This window comes from Macadamia integrifolia, chromosome 4 (assembly GCF_013358625.1).
Source record: "Macadamia integrifolia cultivar HAES 741 chromosome 4, SCU_Mint_v3, whole genome shotgun sequence".
NCBI lineage: Eukaryota > Viridiplantae > Streptophyta > Magnoliopsida > Proteales > Proteaceae > Macadamia > Macadamia integrifolia.
The window spans coordinates 33322537-33338363 of NC_056560.1; the positions used below are offsets into that span (position 1 = coordinate 33322537).

A 15827-nucleotide genomic window follows, 5' to 3' on the forward strand; every position below is an offset into this window, starting at 1 on the left:
GGGGGGGGAGGAGATTCACATGACCAAGCATAACTATAAAGTTCACCCAAATAACTAATTCATCATTCAATTCATTCTCCATGTCCATCGACTACACCCAATATATAGAAAATAAAGACATGAAACTAGAAACTCTACTAACATAGTATCTAACCTAAACTAGGAAATAACAATAAAAGGAAACCAATGCAAGGAAATAAATCCTAACTTCTACGTTCAAATTTGAAAAATAAAAGGCAAGAAATAAAATACTAAATAACTACTAATTTTATTTCCAATCCTTGTTGGACCAAAACTCTGGGCTGTACTTGTTCTTCTTGGCTCTTGGTTTCCAAAGCCGTTCATGCTGGTCCAATTAGGTAAGGGCAACCGTATCTGCATCAATGGGAAAAGTAAAGAAATATCCCATAGTTAAACTGGATTAAGCCAAATATGAGCAAAATAACTAAGTTACTAAGGTACTCGATCTTTAACCCATGAAACTTAAATCAATTAAACTATACCTATAATGGCTCAAGCCCCACACATTTATTAATCGAACCGGTTTAGGTCGGGCTATAAACCTATCGAGCTATGGGTTCTCTTTAAAATTGATCTCTTAAATGTGCTTGAAGAAGAATATCAATAAAATAAGGCAAAGATGGGCACAACAAATAAATATGCCATAGTTAAACTAGATTAAGCCAAAGATGAGCAAAGCAGCGAAGTTACTAAGGTACTCGGTCTTTAACCCATGAAACTTAAATCAATTAAACAATGCCTACAATGGCTCAAGCTTGACACATTTATTAATCGAGCTGATTTAGGTCAGGCCATAAATGTGCCAGGCTCGATCGATCGGTGTGGGCCTGGAATTGACACCCCTACTGACGCCATTTACATCCAGGCCAATATTGGCTAAATCCCAATTATATCGGTCTAAATATAAATTCTATCGGGTCTTACGATTTTATAAGGATTTGGCGAATCTTTCACCAAATCTCGTACTTGACACCCAAGGGATGTACTTAGACACACAATAAGGCCCTAGAATACCTAGAAGACTATAGAAAAAACATGTAAAGAATGTGTTAATTGTCTACACCTTTTGGGAATATACACTTCCCACAATAAATCCAAATCTCTCTCAAAGCAAGGAAGGAGATCATACTTTTATTTGGAAGCATTCTTATACATTCATTGGTTCCTAAGGAGTCCCCCAACTATAAATATATGACTCCTCCTATGTTTTGGCGACCCGACACAGTCTTACATATATGTATTTGACACCCTCAATCATAGCTGCATAGATTCGCGTACTGGAATTGTAAGGAATTATTGTTGTACTTCGCATCAATTTGAGCTTACACTGATCATATCTGAGCACACGCCCTTCCAACCAAAAAACCCTCTTCACAAAAGCTGTAGAGGAGTAAGTCCTATATCATTTCCTTATTATAGATTTTTGTTTCAAGTTTAGTGTCCCTAGTTATTGTACTTTTATAGAGCACAACTCACTACTAGGGACAACAGTGAAGTGCAACCAATTACATTACTTTTTGTAGATATTTTTACAAATGTCCTTCAAAGTTTTATATTAGACTATAATCTAGTTGCTGTAAAATTTTATTATTTTATTTATTGCTTCTCTTGAATATTTCTCCTTGTTGGTTAGTGCAAAACCTGGGGATTTCCCTTTAATGGAATCTCGGATTTTAGCCCTGCTAAATATATTTTCCCAAGGATTTTTTTTTAAAAGAATTCTCTATCAAAATCGTTTTACATGATGTCTTCTATTTAACTTGATTTTATCAGATTTATAAATTTTTATTTCAATTTTTTTACCAACGGATATCTCACTATTATCACTTCTTTTTCAGCATGTGTACATTACATCTTCTTTTAAATATTTTGCTCACATGATTAGCCCTGATTGTATAACATCAACCCTAACCGCATGTTCAATTCCAATTATACCATGCTTATACGATGGATGCTAGGGCTAGTTTCGTCTTATATTCTCCACTCTTATGCAAGGCTGGTTCACTTTCCCTATACTAATGGTGCAGAGCAACTAGATATGGGTATGTAGATTTGAACGCTTCTATTACGCTTTCGGCAATGTTTTCTTTTCAATGCATGTGTGGTAGTAATACTTATGTTTACTCAAAACCTAGATGGCCCAATCAATAACTTATGTATTAGACCTAGGGTTAAAGTCCGATTTTCAGCGGTGGACCGAGGTGTTTAACCCCTTCCTCGGACCGCAGCCTGACAAAAACCTTAACCCGTGATTAGACAGTTCAGATGGAGTCATTTCAATTTCAATTAGTAACGGGTCATATACCCCAATCTACGTGGTGACTCCTAGTCAATAAAAATCGATGGACCCACACTGCTCTTTTTACAAGGAGAAGTCCTTGAAACCCCTCCCGGTCCTCACAGCCACCCCTACCCTTAGCCCTACTATGAATTTTCCCATCTTAATTTGCACATGTTTTGCTAACAATGTTCATAATGTGTTAGGATGGTAAGTGGTGTTATTTTTCAAGGACAATTTGTCTCACTTTATGCAGACTAAATGAAGACATGAAAAAGTATTGAAATCATTACCTGAGCCCTTCTCTTTGATTTGAAGCTAGAAAAAGAGATGGGATGGAACATGGAATAAATTTGGAGTGACTCTAATGATCTACATAACCTATTTTTGAACAATAGCACTAGCTTGTGACCTTGGAGTGATATTCCCCTCCTCCCCCCCCCCCGCCCCGCCCCGCCCCGCCCCGCGGTGTCCTACCCTGCCCTGCCCCGCCCCCGCTTTTCTTTATGTTTATAGTTCTCTTTTTTGACCCATTCGTGTTTTAGGCTTTTCAATGATTTAGTGTTTTCGTTGAAATCTTTATTTATTTTTTTCTTTTTTTTGCAACTGATAAGAAGTCTACAATCCAAAACCCTAATGCTAACCTAGATTTAATTAGTTACCTAAAAGGTAATATAGGTGAAACGTGATCTACCTCAAATATATATTATGAAACCATAGGTTGTTGGGTTTTGGGTTACATTACAAGTGCTTCATTTGGGTACATAGAGGTTTGACCCACTTAAAGGGATGGGCCAAGCCCAACCATTGTAAGAGTGGTTAAGGCTAGATAGATTATTATAAATAGTCTTTATGATCCCTATAGTCATCACTACATGAGAACCTAATTCACTTACAAAGTTGTAGTGAAGATTCACTCATAGAGTTGTAGTGAGGATCCAAGTGAGAGATTGTAGAAGACCCTAGATGACTAAATCTTGTTCGAGGGGCCAATTTTTGAGTACGAGGAATATAGTTTGAGATTAAAGCTCGTGGAGGCTTCCCAAACTACATTATAGGTATAGTTATAGTCCCTAAATGAGTCCCTAATTTATGTTCTTTATGTGTACAACTCTCCAATGCTTTTGTACATGTTTTAATCACCGTGAGAGAATAATCCTTCGGATTAAATTTCCCAACATAGGTACCTCAAATGTAAGATTCCACATGTTGGGTACCCAAGTGTTATTTACCTAAAAATATAAATATTATAAGAATAGAAAACTGTACAATAATCGCAAGGTGGCAATGTCTTACCAGCTATTAGTTATCATTCTAGATTGATGAGAATCTAAATCATGTGAAGTGGGGGTAACCGGTAGCCCCACCTACTTTTTCCAATTTTAGTTACAGAAGTTTGGGTGAGGAGAAATTTCATGAAAGACTACAGTATTGACGGTACACCAGGATTTTAAAAACAGGAATATGTGATGAAATAAGTCTTACCGATTCCAATTCAAATCGGTCCCAAGAACCCTAGATCAACCATCCAATCTGAAAACCAACGATTCAAAAATAATCTTGACAGAAATATTCTGATCTGCAACAGCAGAACTTGAATCGATCAGAACGATTCCCTATCCGATTCACCAGTTTTTTAAACCTAATCAGTTGTTCCGAGACGCACTGATAGTAGAATCGAAATGTTCCTTCATACAGTTTGTCGTGGCGTTACCAGAAACTCTTTCCCTATTTATGATTAAAAAAATACCACAACCTCGCCTCACCATAATCGGATCACTTACGTTCTTGTCTTTAAGCCGACAAAAAATCTCTTCAGCTTCTCGAGGAAGCCGATAACTAAAGACCCCCAAATGCCCGTTACTTGACGGCATTTGGAGTTATGGAGGGAAGTAGGGAACAGAGGGAGACTCATAAAGATGCTTCTGAAATTTGAACAGTTTTCAGATGTCGTTAACTCACCGTTACTTGATAGCCACTGGCTTTCTGAGTACTGAAAAAGTAGCTACCAGAGCTCAGACAAAATAAATTTAAATAATAGTTTCCTGGTACCGTATTTTAATTTTCACTTTGTTCGAGTTGATGAGTTTTTCCCTTTCCCAGCTTTCTTAACTCATAGGCTTTTAAAACACACTCTCTCTCGGAGCCTTCCCTTCACCTCTCAGGTTTTCCGATCTCAACTTTTTCCACATTCCTGAGCTCCCCTTCTACTCCATTACCACCAAGGATCCCTAGCTTCATAACTCTGCTTCTGTTTCATCTCTTTAAAGCTGGTTTTTTTTTTTTTTTTGAAACCTCACTCTGTTCTTAGTTCTCAATAAATTTTCACTCTTTCTAAGCATGACGTCAGGTGGTAGCACCTCTTTTTTCTGGAAGGTTTTATCTGGTTTTCAACTCATCTCGGAAGGTTTATCAGAATCCAAGTGTCTCCTCCCTAATCTCTCTTGGGTTTTTCATGTCAGCTTTCAGATATAGAAGTCGTGGAGAAATTTTTCTACACTTGTATTTATTTTGATTTATTCCCTTCCCCATCTAAGGCATCTTTCGCTTTCTTTTTTTTCTATTTTCTACTGGACTTTCTCTGCACCATATTAGATTTTCTTGGGTATTCAGCATCTAAGCCATATGGGTATAAAGCCATTTTAGTTTTAGTGTGTGATTCAAGTGCCAGAGCTGTTTTTGGTGGGGACTGAAGGAGGTGTCATAGAGGCTTTACATTTTCTTTTATATTGTTTTTGGATCTTTGCTCAGTTTCAGCTCCTATCTGTCTTTGTTTCAAACCCATTTCAAACCCAAGCTTTAACACAAGGCTAATTTGGCTTCCGATTTTGTTTTCACACAAAGAAGCTGTTCTGGAGTGGGGAGGTGGGTCTAGGGGTTATGGAGCAGTTGCCTTTGTTTTTTGGGGTGGTTTCCTTATTCTGTTTGGTGGTTTCGGTTAGCGGTATTGGGGCTAACTGGGGCACACAGGTAACACATCCTTTGCCACCCGATTCGGTTGTGGGGTTGCTCAAGGATAATGGGTTTCAGAAAGTGAAGCTCTTTGATCCAGATTCAGGGATATTGAAAGCTCTTGGCAAGTCTGGGATTGAGGTTATGGTAGGCATCCCTAATGAAATGCTTGCTTCTCTGGCTTCCAGTGTGAAGGCAGCTGAGACATGGGTTGAGAAGAATGTTTCCACTCACATCACTAGCAACACTGTAAACATCCGGTGAGCTTTGTGCAACACTTCTGTCTGTATCTATTTTTTTAACATCCAATATTCCATTCAGCATCGCATTGGAACCATTAGTGTCTGGGTTAAAAGGTCATTATTGATATCATTTATCTCAGACTTAGATGGGCTAGATTAGCACACCACAATAATGGCATAGGAAGTGGAATTGATTCCCACCTCCCAGTGGCCCCATATAAGATGCCCTATATATAATGAAATTGTATTGATTCCATTTCCCAGTGGTCCTATGGTTATTGAATGTGTTTACTTACGAGGGGAAAATGCAAGGGAGTGCTAGGAATTGTAAATATTTGGAGGTCTGCATATTTAGTGTGGTTAATTTTGCAGTCAATTGTCTCATCTTCCTATTTTTAGAGAGTACAAAACTTTACTAGAGTTGTTCAATAGCTTCAAGTTACTATTTTGATGAACTTGTGATAATATAGCAATTTTGGTTGATTTCACAATCATTATTTTGATTTCTGTTGTGGAGTTGGTTTTGGATTCAGAATCTGCAAATATTACCATTTGTATTGGGATTTGCAATTTGAACTTATTATGTTCCTTCCTTAAAAGGGAGTTTGTGCTTTCATTTCATTTTCTACAAGTACAATTGTTTTTTTTTGCAATTCAAATTCTAGATTCTGATCCAGTAATGCTGTAGTTTTTGCTTTCATCTTTTTTCCCCCATTTCTTTCAATAGAGCGAATCTCCTTGTGGGGTATTCTGAAGGTGTAACCTAGGCAACGAAAAAGGGGCACGATACTTCAACTAGAGGAGTGACCAGTTGGTTAAAGTATGATATTGTAGTATGCTTTCATTGCCTTTAGTAATTAGGGTATAGGATTCTCAACTAGTTACAGAAGATTGAGTTTAGACACGAATTCCTTTTATAAAATAGGGCATCTTATATTTGCTAAATTTGTCAATGGGTTTCAATCAAATAATTTCAGATTTCAGTCTTCCTCAGTTAATTAATGTCTTATTGAAATTAACTCTTGAGGCCCAAGTTGCACTTCTATATTTATTTTTCATCTAAGAGACTGTAAGCTAATGAGCTTCACAAGATTTTTGAATTTTGATCAGCATTGATTTTCCATATTGGAGTACAGTTTTTGTTTTTTATTTATTTTTTAATTTTAATGTTTTATATGCTTTTAATTATTTGATTAAGGGTTCTCAAAAAAAAAAAAAAAAAAAGATTTAATTAAGGGACTCGTCTTGCTGCTGGGCATGTGACTCTTGGGGCTCTTCTTTAATTGTAAGCTGGTATCCCTGTTGTTTTTTTACTTAATTAGTTTCCTTTTTCTTTTGTTTTATTGGTCTCCTGTCTGTAACAGTGTTAATCCATTGGGAAGTGAATTATCTAGCTTCCAAAATATTGTGATTTCTTCTTTATCCTTTAATTGAGGGGGTTTTCCCCCTTCCTTCCTAAGTTTTAGGAAACTCAGATATTTGCAACTTTGAATGGTTGGGACAGTTACTCTTTAAGGTTTGATAGGATCTTACTTTTTATGCTACTAAGATTGTTAGAAATCTTGATCAGAATAACTTGATAAGTTGGTAATGTTATCGTAGAACAGAGAAGCACTAAATGGTAGGAGTGAGTGATGAATCGCCCAAAGGTTGGGATGTGATTCGGGCATCTGTAATCATTATGCTGCTAGTACATCGCTCACACAAGTTATTCATCAACGATTAAAAGAATGATGGAATTGCATTTCTTACACAAATAATTTTCTCCAAGTCCATCCATCCACTGAAACCCTTGTTGCAACATTTTGCAATGATTTCTTAACCCATATTCCATGGATAATTTTGAATTTTGGTCGTTTGTCAAGGGCTTCTTCCAAAATTCACAAGGGAGATTTGTGAAGGTATTGAGTTTTATTTAGGATCATGGCAACATTCACCATCTTCTGTTCCCCTGTGGAAAAAAAAATCCATCATCACCACTTCAAACTCAGCTGCTTTTTTGTTATGTTTTTATGTATTAAAGAATAGATAGTTCTATATAAATGTAGAGAACTTCATTTCAAGGTTTTGTAGAGTTTGTGTGTCTGCTTTTTCAAAACTGATGTGTATGGTATTTTTCCTCTGATCTCTTCAATCTTTCTTTTGTTTATAAAAAAGGTATGTGGCAGTTGGGAACGAGCCTTTCTTAGAGACATACAATGGAAGCTTCCTTACTACAACCTTCCCAGCTTTACAAAATATCCAATCTGCTCTCATAAAAGCTGGTCTCTCAAACCAGGTGAAGGTCACTGTCCCCCTCAATGCTGATGTATATCAAAGTTCAACAAATCTCCCATCAGGCGGTGATTTCCGGACTGACATTCATGACCTAATGGTTGCCATCGTTAAGTTCTTGAGTGACAATGGGGGTCCTTTCACTGTCAATATCTATCCTTTCATAAGCCTGTATGACAACCCGAGCTTCCCTGTTGATTATGCCTTCTTTGATAGCACCTCACCAAGTTTGACTGATAATGGGAATGGCTACTACAACATGTTTGATGCAAACCTTGATACTTTGGTATGGGCCCTTCAGAAAAATGGATATGGCAACCTACCTATCATTGTTGGAGAAATTGGGTGGCCAACTGATGGAGACAGGAATGCAAATCTGCAATATGCACAGCGGTTCAATCAAGGATTCATGAACCACATATTGACTGGTAATGGCACACCAATGAGACCAGGGCCAATTGATGCATACCTATTTAGCTTGATTGATGAGGACGACAAAAGCATCACTCCAGGGAATTTTGAACGACATTGGGGAATATTTTACTTCGATGGGTTACCCAAGTATCCGCTTAATCTGTTGGGGACTAGAAACTCAAGTAATTTAGTTCCAGCAAAAAATCTTCATTACCTGGAGAAGAAGTGGTGTGTGATGTCCCCGTCGGCAAGCCTTGATGATCCTCAAGTGGCCCCAAGTGTGAGTTATGCTTGTGGACGTGCCGACTGCACAAGCCTTGGTTATGGAACATCTTGTGGCAATCTAGACGCTCGTGGGAACATTTCATATGCATTTAACAGTTACTATCAGAGATTAAATCAGGTTGACAGTGCTTGCAAGTTCCCCAACCTTTCAATGATCACAAAGACTAACCCATCCACAGGAACTTGCAGATTTGAGATCATGATCCAGCCTATCACTTCAAGTGGTGAGCATCAGCAGAAACTTGGCCTAAAGGGACTCCAGTTGATAGTTTTATGTTTATTGTTTTTTTGACATTTCTGTAATTGTTGAATTTATTTTAAATTTATTTTTGGCTTCTTATTCTTATTCTTAGATATTCTCTCTCTCTCTCTCTCTCTCTTTTTTTCTTTTTCCCTAATCTATATATTTCTCTTAGCACTAGCAATTGGAGTAACCAGGATGAAGTATCAGTGGTACAGGGTTTCAGTAATCAGTGTGGGGATTGGTCTGATTGGTTGGATCAGATCAGAATCTGTCTTGACTGATCTCCAGTCTGGGCTGATACTTTATCGGTTGATTACCAGTACGGACAAAGGGTAAAATAATTTAAAAAGTAACTTAATTAAATCAGGGGTATTTCTGTAATCTGGCCCATCTAGATCGTTATCAGATCAATATCGGTCTTGACTGATCCTATGCTTAATACCAAGTTCTCCAACCTTCTTACTGATCCACCGAGATGAGACCTTCCATGACCGATACCAATCTAATCTAAAGTGATTCTCCCGATCCGATACCCCTTGAACTGTGGTATATAGGCTTTTAAAGAGATCAAATTGTCTTATGGTCACCTGAGGTATAATTTTCACAGCCGGCTGAGATGATATTTTATTTCTAAGTATTTGCAAACCCTAGTCTCATTATGGTATATAGAGGAGAGAAGGAGAATGCTGTTGGGGAGATAGAGATAATCTACAAATAGAATGCATGTAGTGAAAGAAATCAACAGGAACCAACCAACATTTTTGAAGGAATGGATACTTTACCTGGTGTGTCCTCTCTCTTAACGGAGGAAGGAGAATTTCTTCCGGATACTAATGCAATACTGCCTTTCGGAGGAGAGTTAACAATCAGTCGGGAATAGATATATGTTTCTTCCTTTCTTATTATGGCCGTTCAGCAAGACACTGTGCCACCTCATGATCAGGTCCGGAAAGGGGATTGTTATGGCAAAAGTACACATCAATACTGACTGACACGTGGATCTGGTTAATTTGAGCAAGTCAGGCATCAACCAGTATCGGAACCAAATAAGCTGATTAGGAAGGATTCAACTATCTAATAGTCGAGCTATCGGAGCGCTCAAATTTCATGTCCTTCCGCATCAATCAGGTCATCGATGCCGAAATACTTGAGAAGTTCTCAATAAACCTCCGGTAGTATCCGACCAATCCTAAAAAATTACGAATATCTACAACACTCTTGGGAGTGTCCCACTCTAGCACTACCTTCACCTTTCCTAGGTCTACCTCAATACCTTTATCTAAGACTCTGGCAAAAAAATACCACCTGTAAAAGTCAAAACTCGCACTTGCTAAACTTGGTATAGAGTTGCTTCTCTCTCAGACATTGAATACCAACCTTAGCTGCACGACGTGCTCTTCAGTAGTTTTGAAGTATACCAACATGTCATCAATGAATATTGTTACAAAATTTTCCAGTACATCTTGAAATACTCTATTCATCAGGTCCATAAATGCAGCTGGTGTGTTGGTTAAGCCGAAAGACATCACCAAGAACTCATAGCTAGTGTCTATATTGAGATTTAAAGGCTGTTTTACTAACGTCACTATCCTTGATCCTGAGCTGATGTAGTCATATCAAAGGTCAATCTTAGAAAATACCTTTACACCCTGCAAACTGATCAAATAAGTCATCGATCCTTAGCAAGGGATACCGGTTTGTTATGGTTATCATGTTGAGCCCTTGGAATTCAATTCACAACTTCATACTTCCATCATTCTTGACGAATGGTACTGGGGCTCCCCATGGAGACACACTGGGTTTGATGAATCAATTCTTAAATAGGTCTTTAAGCTGTATTTGTAGTTCCTTCAACTCTTTGGGGGCCATGCAGTAGGGGGCCTTTGACAGTAGTGTTAACCTTGGAATAAGTCTATTTCAAACTCAGTCTCTCAGTTTGGTGGCAACCTAGTCGGTCAAGTCATCTTGGTCAATGGTTTGACCATAACTTCAGCATCCATCACAAATGCCAAGTAAGCTTGACACCCTTGATCTGATAGTTTCTTCACATGAAAAGCTTAGATAATGATTTTCTTGGGTTTCTTGGGCTTCTCTCCCACAAAAAGGTGAATCCATCTCCATCTCGAGGTCTAAATACAATGATTTCTCAACACACAGCACATTGGCTCTATAAGCGGACAATTAGACCATCCCTAAGATCACGTCAAAATTGGTCATGTCTAGTTTTATTAGGTGTGCTATCAAGTCTCGATCGCAGACGCTCACTAGACAAGGCTCATACATTGAGTTTAGACCCACTACGCTTTCTATGGGTGTACAAACCATTAAATTGTGTGTCAAGCTCTTAGGGGTTATTCCTGTCATGTTAGCAAATGTAGGTGACACAAATGAATGAGATGCTCTAGAATCGAATAACACGTGGGTAGGAAATAATGAGATCGAAAGGGTCCCTGTCACCACACCTGGAGTGGCTTCTGCATCTTCTATGGTTAAACCCCTTCTCAAACTTTATTGCCTTTGAACTATCAACATTTAAGTGCTCGGGAGAGAAGTAGTATGTCTCCTCAACCTCTATTGATACCTAGCACTGACCTCAACCCTTGAACTAGTGCCATAAACTCAGCTTCTCTCTAGTCTCTGAAACTTTTTGAAAAATAATTTCCGAGAAGAATGCCTCCTTGAAGTCCTCCCAGGTGGGATTGGGATGTGCGATAGTCAAAATAGGCTGTGTGGACCCCCACCATGCATCCGCTACATTCTGAAGCTCATAGTTTGCACATAATAGCTTTTTTTCATCAGTGCAGTACATTACTATAAAAGCCTTCTCCATACCCCGAATCCACTTTACTGGTTACAACGGATCCTAGTTAACACTCGAGAAGTATGGAGGCTGGAATTTTTGGAACTTCTCCATCATTCTGGTCATATCTGTCTAGTAAGCACTATCTCTTGTTCTTGAGGTTCGAGAGGTGTAGGTGGTGTGAGTGGAATAGTAGGTGCCTGGGTTGGCACAGGTGGAGTGGGAGGTGCAAAGGTGCATTCCTACCATTCATAGCAGCTTGGATGCAAGTATCTATACCAACCATGAACTATTCATGCCATTGTTATATACCCTGCGTTATGTTGCCCATTATGATAGCAACATCCTGTGCCGTAAGAATTAGGGGGTAGTAGGTAGTAGGTACACTAGGTGGCCTACTTCTACCTCACATGGGTGGAGCTAGAGGAGACAAACGAGTTGGAGAGATTACTCCAACGCAACATAATGCCTGTTAAAGGAATCAAACATTAATTACAACAACAACAACATGATTTAAACATGAATTTAAAAAGTTGTAATTAGCATCCACGCATGTGGGGGTGATGGGGAATATTTAATAGTTAAAAGTAAAAGGGTAAATATCACTCCCCTCCCCTGAACTATGGAGAAATATCAACTTAACCCCACACCTTTCTGTAGACATCCAATTTTGTCACCCTCCTCTGGCTACGATGAAATGCTGATCTTGGATGCGACTTTTGACTTCTGATCAACAGAGATGATGATTGACTGAGAAAACACGGAAACATTTTCCACCTTCTGATCAAGATGACCGCACAGATGAATAGTACTCAAAAATACGATTTCGATGATATATGGTACGTCAAAATCAGACTGTTGGATTGCCCACAATCTCCCTTGGAAAATCATATTTTTTCCGTGCGCATGTCAAGCACACCGACCAGCCAAGCCAGCCAGCCAGCCAGACCCAGCCCGCGTGCCTTCGCTGCATGACCTGTGCACCCCTACCGTATGGCCTGTGCACCCCCGTTGCAAGCTGTGCATGCCCCTGCTGCATGGCCGCACACACCTGCCTGCTTGCCGCACACACCTTGCTTGCACCATGCGCATGCTGCCCCGCGTAGTTCAGCCTGCCCCGTGCACCATTGCCCGCACACCCTTATGCCTAGCTACACACCATTACCCGCACACACTGTGCACATTGCTCGCACACTCATGCCAATCTCCCCGCATACCCTTGTGCCTAGCCTGTGTCCAACTACATACCATTACCCGCACACACTGTGCACATTGCTTGCACACCCTGTGCATATTGCCCGCATGCCCCATGCATTTCAACCCAACCTTGTGTGTCACCGTCAATGGCTGGGATTGGTGTTCCCCTGACTCGGTGGGTGAAGAAATTCCCTCTTCACTCACTTAAGACCAAAAAACCTTTTTTTTTTACTAAGGATTTTCTCTCCAAGAACCCACTTTTTACCCATTGGACAAAAACCTTCCCCCACCCATTTTGGTCCGAGGACCTCTTTTACCCAATGTATAAAAGCCTTATCCCCCCACTTTAGGCAAGAACCCTTCTTTCGTTCATTGGATAAAGATGTTCCCTCTTTCCCATTAGTTGGAAAAACCTATAAATACCCCCTCCTTTGGATTTCACACACCAAAACCCCACCTCAATCCCTTGTCGTGAAACTCTCTTCCCCTTCCCCTCTTGATTTTCTTCAGGTCTTTGGAGCGATCTTCGTCAAGATCAGAAATCTTGTTCGGATCTTCGAAGTGTTCTTCGGGGCTTTGAAGATCTTTAATCCAAGTTCTTAGTCCGATCTAATTTTTTTGCTAAAAGTAGTATGTTTTTCAACCCCCTCCTTTGAGTGTTCTTGAGTTTTACCCAAAGTAGAAACCCCCCTTGAGGTTCTTCGGGTCTACGGAGAGATCTTTGTCAGGATCCGAAACTCTGTTCGGATCTTCAAAGTGTTCTTCGGCGCTATGGAGCTCTTCAATCCATTTTTTAGGTCAATCCATTCCTTTCCAAAAATAGCAAATCCTAGCGGAAGCCCTGAGTGGCCTTGGAATCTTTCCAGAAATAGCCATTCCCAACGGAAGCTTTTTCGAAGTGCCACCTCAGTCTAGCCCTCCCCTAGCCTATCCCCAGAGGAAGCACTGTCGGAGTGCCAACTCAGCCTAAGCCGAGAAATAACCTTCCCTAGCCAAAGCTCTGCCCGAATCCAAACTCAAAAATAACCATTTCTAGTTGGAACCCTATCTGAATACCATCACAATCAACATCTTTCAAGAAAGGAAGTTGGAGGTTAAGACCATCTTCCCCTGAGCCAAGAGAATCTGATAGATAGTCCGAGCAGGTACTAATCAGGGGCCCACCCCTCTTGACCCGAAACATGGGTTAAGTTCAGGTATAATTTCTCAATCAACTTGTCATAATTTAGACTTTATATAAACCTTATTTTAGTGTATATAGTAGTTTGAATTCAATTAATGTATATATGTGTGATAACTTAGCCATGCATGTGGAATAGTAATAATTGTGAAAAATGTTAGTTCTCAAGCATCTAGTAGGAAGACCAATTAAATCGGGCAGATTGGGTGCCTATCACCTTTCCAATTCTATAATCTGACACTTACCCTAAATCTCTGGACCAGACCAAATTTTGGGCCCTTTTCTTAGGAATCGGGCCCACCCTTGGGTCCTAGGCCCATAACCCTAGGTGGCGACTCCAAACCCCATTTGTATGATCCTTATCCCCGTATTGGACCATCATCAAACCCTCATCTCAAATGACGAACTTTATACTCTTATGAAATAGGCCTCCACGTATCCCCGAGTGGCCATATGAAGGTGTGAGGCTTGCAAGTAAAGCACACACGACACGAACCCTCCCCTCACATGAAAGGGAGAGAGAGGAGAGAGGTTGGGATGCAAGTCCTTTTCCCCCCAAGGGAAGGGAGAAATCTCATCATCTTCAGCCGTTACCCTCACAGTGACGACTCCACTGGGGATAAATGTCAAGCTTTCGATACTAAATGCTACCTTTAAATGCAAGAACATTTTCCACCGCATTTGTTTGAAAATGTGTTTGGCTACTAACCCCATGTTCGTAATTGTATTCGCTAACCATATCATGCATTGTGCTTGAAATGAAATCATTCGGCTAGGGACTCCTTGTCATGCCCGCACCCTCGGGGAGGTCAATGCATGTCATGGAGAGTACTTTGAGGGAAAATGATACCCGCTTCCTGTACAAGAATGGAAGGTATCACCAAACTATGAGGATGTTGTATTTTTCTCAGCACCCTCGGGGAGGTCCGCACACTTTATGACATTCTGAGATCAAATGCATCATCAAACGGCGAGGATGTTTGTAATTGTGCCAGCACCCTCAAGGAGGTCCATACACTTTATGGCATTCTGAGATCGAACAATGGTTACCCTACATTACACTTTTGCACACAATCACTCACTGTTCCACCACCCCGTGGTCAATTACTTAAACTTGTGTGTAGTCACGAGTAATAGGCAAGGAAGTCACCCCCATGATTTTGTACATACGGGTATATCAAAAGGATCACGTACCTTGCGTATATAGATCCTGTCAAGGATGCCTTGTCGGTCCTATTGCATCCACCGCATACTTGCATCATGTAGGAAATAGATGAAGAAGCTAGGAGCGCCACAAGCTAATTGTAGAACTTATTTGAGGTCATGAAAAGGAACGCTCCTACATTATATTCCCATCATAAAGAATTACTTTCCTAAGTGGGTTTCGGATAAAAGGTGTCCCTCCTCCTTAAGGAAAAGTCCAGACAAGTGACTTAGGGGCAATCCTGTCGCAGTCACGTCAAGTCCCGAGAAGTCCCAAGAAAAATCAGGAGGAAGGAAAGCATGACTTTATTACATGGAATGTCTTATGGGAATATTCTCAACAAGCCATTTGTATGAATCTCCCGCTTATGACATTGGATGAACCAGGGCATCGAACCCTATCCACCCCTATCATTAAGCGGACTAACTTTGGATGGATCGTTGGTGGTTAATCTAGTGAATGTGTGAACAAAGGGGTTGGGAATTCAAGAATCATAAAATAAGCCACTTTTGGTTCAAGCACAATTCCACACCTCAAGTATTCTCCGCGGTCCCTTTTGACGCGTTAGGGTAATCGGTTGACTTGCCTAAGTCCAGTGTCATCTCCATCATCTCCTGGAGACTATCTACCACCAAGTGATTATAGCCCAGTTAGTATGGATCCAAACGACTCTGAATCACCCGAATAGGCCTGGGTCCGTTCCGTCGAGACTTGCAAATAGAAATGGCTGAAGTCA

General features: G+C 40.1%; 1 protein-coding gene across 1 annotated transcript; it reads left to right on the forward strand.

The window, feature by feature from the left end:
* Nucleotides 1-4365: 4365 nt before the first annotated feature.
* LOC122077058 (glucan endo-1,3-beta-glucosidase 6) lies at nucleotides 4366-8812 on the forward strand. Its single transcript, XM_042642823.1, has 2 exons — nucleotides 4366-5511; nucleotides 7651-8812. Exons 1-2 carry the CDS (start codon nucleotides 5180-5182, stop codon nucleotides 8756-8758), a joined length of 1440 nt encoding a protein of 479 aa, XP_042498757.1. The 5' UTR covers nucleotides 4366-5179; the 3' UTR covers nucleotides 8759-8812.
* Nucleotides 8813-15827: the final 7015 nt, after the last annotated feature.

Coding starts and splice junctions, on each gene's coding strand:
- LOC122077058 (XM_042642823.1), top strand. CDS start 5,180: ATGGAGCAGTTGCCTTTGTTTTTTGGGGTGGTTTCCTTATTCTGTTTG. Junction 5,512..7,650: donor AGCAACACTGTAAACATCCG/GTGAGCTTTGTG, acceptor TTTATAAAAAAG/GTATGTGGCAGTTGGGAACG.